Genomic DNA, 6,000 nt, shown 5'->3' on the forward strand with positions numbered 1-6,000 from the left:
CTAGTCATCTGTGTGAGTTCAGATCTGGTTGCAGACACTTTTACTAGTTATGTGACCCTGGGTAAGTCACTTACTTCACTCTGTTTGCCTGTTTCCTCATCTGGAGCTGGAAAAGGAGATGACAAACTAGTATCTCTGTCAAGAAAACCCCAGATAGGGTTTATGTACTCTGCTGTTTTGTTTTTTTCTTTAACACCGAGGACTTCATATTCTTCCCTAGAGAATGTTTATTACGAGATGTATCATTCTAGCTTGTTGAGATTTCTGCAGATCCTTGTTGTTGAGGTTTGGTTGTGTTGTCACAGTCTGCTTGCCAGCAATTGCTGGGTTGTGCTCTTTTTTCCTTCTTTCTATCCCCATATCAGGGAAGTGGTCACATGGTTAAATACATTCTTGAAGTACTCCAGATCTGCAAAAGTTATCCATTGTTCATCCATTCTCCCCATATTCCTGAGGTTTTGGGTGAGGGGATTTGCATTGACCCTGACTATATAGGTAGGAAAATTGATGCCTGCTGGTTTGATGGAATAACCTCCCTCCTCTTCCTCTCTTCCTGCCCAGCGTGGCCTCCCTGGCCTCAGAAACCCTGCCTCTCCTGGCACTCACTTTCATCACTGAAAACAGTCTTGTGGCAGCGGTAAGCAAAAATAACTCCAATACTTACCAATGTTCTTTTTTATTCTTTGAATTTGTAATTATTTCCAATCAAATATATGCATTTCAGTCACTCTCTCTGAGTCTCTCAGGATTATTTCTTTGTACAATTACTCTTTCTTTTTATAGAATCACTGTGTTCATCTAGTTCTTCCCCTTTCTCCCCTCCCTGCCTCCCATTTTGCATCATTTCATAAGAATTCCACATTGATTTTTATTCCTCAGATTCATTAATCTTATTTACATTATAATATTTATTTCTATTTATTTAGCTGTTCTCTGGGAGATAATTAAGTGACATAATGGAGAGAGTTCTGGGATTGGAGTAAGGAAAACCTAAGATAAAATTTAACCTCAGATGCTTATTAACTGTCTGACCCTGGGCAAGTTATTTAACCTCTCTGCCTCAGTTTTCTCAACCATGAAATGTGGATAATAATAGCATTTACTTTGTGAGGGTCATTGTGAGAATCAAATGAAGTATTTGTAAAGAGCATAGCAGGATCTAGAACAGTAAGTATTTAATAAAGGTTTGTTTCCTTACTTTTTTTGGTTAAGTCATTTCTAGTGTTTTTCTTAATAATTACAACTAAAGATGCTATGAAAAAATCTTTGAACATATAGCTCTTTTTTAGTTTTTTTAAGGAAGAATATATTATTATTATTATTATTAGTAGTAATAGTAGTAGTAAGGCAAATGGGGTTAAGTGGCTTGCCCAAGGCCACACAGCTAGGTAATTATTAAATGTCTGAGGTCGGATTTGAACTCAGGTACTCCTGACTCCAGGGTTGGTGCTCTATCCATTGTGCCACCTAGCTGCCCCGTTTTAGTTTTTGATGAAACTTTCAAGGCGTATTTCCAATAATTACTGGAATTAATTAGTTACTGGAATGAGGAACATGAATAATTTTGTAACTTTTACTATATACATTGCTTTCTAAGATTTTCCTAGTTTGCAGTTCCACTAATGATGTATAAGCATACATATTTGTTGTCCTGCCAGAATTGAATTCCATTTCTTTTAATCATTTATTTTTTGTCAATTTGATGGATGTATAGCTCCCATTTCTATATTTTAAGATTGACAGAATGTTTTCTGCTACAACCACTGTGAGATAGGAAGCTCAAGCACTATTTCAAGCAGTTTCATTGTAGCAAAGCAGGTGCTAGACTTTCTTAGAAGAATGCATTTGTATCTTTGCTCCAACATTTATTAGCTGTGTCATAATGGACTAACTGAAGCCTCAGTTTTGTCATCTGTGAAATGTGATAATGATATGTGAACTATTTATCCATCAATCAACCAGGCTTTATGCTGAGTCCTGAGGAGACAAAGACAAAATAAGGAAAAATTCCTGCTCTTGAGGAAATTATCACCCAATGGGGAAATAATACTTGTTAATTCTTATGTCCCGTTGCTTTATCTTATGGATTCCTAAATTAAGCTGTGCACATTTTTTTTTTAATAAACCAAGTCAGGAAATACCCTTTACTAATGTAGATTGGCACAGCTTGGCAATTTGTAGTTTTGGAAAGTTGCCTGAGGATACTGAGATGTGAGGGGACTTACCCAGTATCCCACAGCAAGTATTTACCAGGGTTAGGACTTGAATTCAGGTCAGGACTGAGTTCTCTATCCACTATGACATGCTTTCTTTCCAGCCCATTTAAATGTTTTGTGCAAAGGATAGAGTGCTGACCCTAAAGTCAGGAAGACCCAAGTTCAGATTCAGCCTCAGACAGCTGTGTTCCTGGGTAAGTCGCTTCACCCTATTTGCTTCAGTTTCCTCATCTGTTAAAGTCGCTGAAGAAGGAAATGGCAAACCATTCCCGTGTGTTTCCTAAGAAAACCGCAAATGGGGTCAGGAAAAGTCTGACATAAGTGAAATGACTGAACAAATATTTTTGAAAGAACTTTTCATATTAATAACCCTCTAAAATAGGTAGCTTAAATGTTGTTATTCCCATTTTCCAAATGAGGAAACTGAGTTTCAGATTCATGCAGTTAGCAGGGGCAGAGCTGACTCTGGAACCAAACCCCAAATCTAAAACTCTTTTCACCATGTGCCAATGTCTTTTTCTCTATCAACTACTAATTCTGGCTTTCTTCTCCCCTAGGGACACGACTGCTTCCCCATGCTCTTTACCTATGATGGGGGATCTGGAGTGCTGAGCTTTGGAGGGCGGCTTGATGTGCCCAAGCAGAATTCTCAGCGTGGCATGACTGCCCGGGAACGCTTCCAGAGCCTGGACAAGCGGGCCAGTTCTGATACCTCTGCCAGCCTGGACACCCTGCACAAGAACAGTGTTAGGTATAGTCCTGCTTTGAGGTAGAAGGGTGGGTCATGTTGAGGGAACATAGAAGTTGGGGCTAGGACTGGAGAAGCAGGGGTGGTCCAGATGTGAGGGTGGGTTCCAGATTCAGAAGATGGGGTTAGATGCTCTGCAGGGTTGAGCAGAAAGGCTAGTACTGGGACTTAGGGAATAATTAGGATCCTTTGGGTAACTCAACTGTTGAGTTTAGGGTTCTTGGGGATGCACCATATAAGACAGGTACTCAATAGTGGGCTATATGATTTGAGTATAGTAGTCAAGTAGCCATTTAAATATATGGATTTTGTTAGGTTTTGGTCTTGTTTTAAACAAGAGTGAGGCAACATCTAGTGAAGAGAAAAGCAGAGACAGAAAGACTTGCTCTTGGTCATGCCTCTAACATTTCCTACTATTGATGACCTATTTGACTTCTTGGTGCTCCTGGAAACCCCCTCAGGATGATAAGCTACAAAGAGTTGTGTGTAGATGGTTGGTAGAGAGGATTTACATACGGGGAGTTCCTGAAAAGCCTCAGTTCATAGAACTTATGTAAAAACAAATACATAACATTTCTTCAACATTTTTCATATAAAAATGCCCCGTTCTAGGTCTGGTAATAGTAATTGACCAATTTGAGTTCAGTCAATAGGAACATTGGTATTAAATTGGTCATGGGATCATAGATCTAGAGTTGGAAGGGTCTGAAAGAAAACTAAATCTGACATTTGTCAGATGAGAAAGCTGAGACACAGAAAGTTTTATTGTTGTTCAATTGGTTTTCAGTTGTGTCTAACTCTCCCTGACCCCTTGGCAGAGATATAGGTGTGATTTGTATCATTTCATCTTCTAATTCATTTTATAGCTGAGAAAACTGAGACAAATAGCAAGAAGTGATTTGCTGAGGGTCACACAGGGAGTGTTTGAAAGGTTAATGATTTGCTAATAAAGTATCTGAGGCAGGATTTGAATATGGGTGTCCTGGAGAACCCCACAGGGGTATTTTCCCCAGAATCTTTTTGCTGGGTTCATGCCCTGCAGTCTCTGAGAGTCCCACCAGACCCTTCATAGGAAGAGCAAGAATTTCACTGAGTCCAAGGCAATGGCTAAGCATAGGCTGGGACAGTAGAACAGGATGGGAAGAAGAAGGAGGGAGAAAGAGAAAATGGTTATGGAAGGGTGACATTAATCTTTCTTGTTGAAAAGAAACCTTGGACTCGAGGACAGTTTCCTGTTCTGGGGTGGAGGGTACAGAATTCCATGACAGAGCAGTTTTATCCTTAAATCTATTCATTCTGTTTTGTAGTCAGATATCTGTCCTGACTGGGGGGAAAGCCAAGTGCTCCCAGTTCTGCACCACTGGGATGGATGGAGGAATGAGCATCTGGGATGTGAAGGTGAGTCCAGGACCAGCTAGTCCAGAACAAATGGCAACTTTGAATTTCTCAAGCCCAGACAGTCCCGCTCAAACATCAGACTACCTAGGCCACAGTTGTCCTTTTTGGGTTCATTTCCCAACTCCTAGGAAACCTAGAGTTTCTTCCTTTTAAAAGCTTCTTTGGTTTGGATAATTGGTGGGAGAGATAACCAGAAAATGAGGAAGCTATGTCCTGAGAGATGTCCCTTGAGTTAGGGCTGAGCTGGTGTGGCTAGGTTTTGTTTTGTTTTGTTTTCTTCAAGTTTATCTTTTCTGAGGATCCACACTGAAAGAAAGGTGTGGGTGGTGAGTACCTCTAGGATTGTTCTCCAGAAAGTAACCAGTGCTGGTTACATGATAATAGTTCACATTTACATAGTGGTTTAAGGTTTGTGAGCTACTTTTTATACATAATTGCCTTGCATCTCAGAATAGTCCTGCTATTATTATCATTCCCATTTTACAGGTGAAGAAACTGAGTCTCAGATGTCAAATATCTTGTCCAGGTTCACACAACCAATCAGGGTTTTGAACTTATTTCTTCCTGACTACAAGTCACACATTCTCTCTTCTGATGGTAGCTATCCACTTCCTATGGTGTAAGGGATGATTTATTAGCAGATGACAAGTGTTGGAGCAAGGTCAGGAGAAGGAACAGGTTGTTGTGAAGACATCGAGCAAACTTTGCAAGGGCCAGAGTTGAGTGTGGTTGTGTTGTATTAGGGCTTCTCTAACCACTAATCTTGTTTGTCAAACCAGGAGCTTAATACTGAAATTTGGTCTATCTGTTGATTCCACCACCCCCCCCTTTTAAACCTAGAACTTTATATAGCACCTACTATGTGCTAAACAAATATTCTCTTATTTGTACAGTCCTGGGAAGTAGGTGCTATTATGATTTCCTTTTTAAAGTTGAGGAAACTAGCTTACCTAAGATCACACAGCTAGTAAGTGTTTGAGAGATAGATTTGCTAATAAATTATCTGAGGCAGGATCTGTATACCAGTGGCCCAGAGAACTCAGTAGGGGAATTTTCCCCACGATGTATCTTTTGGGTTCATGCCCTGAAGTCTCTGAGTGTGAGACTGGATTTGAACTGTTTCCTTGATTTCAGTCCCAGCACACTATTTACCTGTCCTACCTAGCTGTTTCCCCTCAGGCCTAGGGTCAGCTCTTAACTCCCCTTTCCCCAATTCCTACTCTCAGGATGGCAGTGTGACAAGAGGGCTGTTTAGTGATATGAGGAGTAACCCATCTTTTCTCATTCCAGAGCTTGGAGTCAGCCCTGAAAGATCTCAAGATCAAATGAACCGGAGCCTGACCAGAAGGTGGTTTCCTACCTTGGCCAGGAGCAGGAGGGCTCTAGGCTGCCAGGCCTGCTCAAGGATGCAAGCTTTGCTTCCCTCTTTCCTTTTGCAAACCTGATTTCATCCCAGCCCAAACTGGACATCCCCATCACCACCTATGCAGAGGTCCTTGGGGAGAGGCAGGTGGATCTTTTACTTAAATGTCCTGGAAAAACACCCTTGACCTAAATGCTTTCTTTTATATGTATATTTAAAACAGAACTATGCTGGTCATAAGCTGCTTCAAGATGTTGAGAGAATAAAAGTGGAAA

General features: G+C 40.6%; 1 protein-coding gene across 8 annotated transcripts in view; it reads left to right on the top strand.

The window, feature by feature from the left end:
• The window catches only part of ARPC1B (actin related protein 2/3 complex subunit 1B), a 50,160-nt gene extending 44,160 nt beyond the window's left edge, over positions 1-6,000 (top strand). For all 8 annotated transcript variants that reach the window (XM_074206330.1, XM_074206326.1, XM_074206328.1 and 5 more), the window contains exons 7-10: positions 562-637; positions 2,774-2,967; positions 4,272-4,362; positions 5,653-6,000. In XM_074206330.1, coding sequence (XP_074062431.1) covers positions 562-637; positions 2,774-2,967; positions 4,272-4,362; positions 5,653-5,691 — 400 coding nt within the window. In that variant the 3' untranslated portion in view covers positions 5,692-6,000. The remainder of the gene's footprint in view (positions 1-561; positions 638-2,773; positions 2,968-4,271; positions 4,363-5,652) is intronic.

Source organism: Macrotis lagotis, chromosome X (genome assembly GCF_037893015.1).
Source record: "Macrotis lagotis isolate mMagLag1 chromosome X, bilby.v1.9.chrom.fasta, whole genome shotgun sequence".
Classification (NCBI taxonomy): Eukaryota; Metazoa; Chordata; class Mammalia; order Peramelemorphia; family Peramelidae; genus Macrotis; species Macrotis lagotis.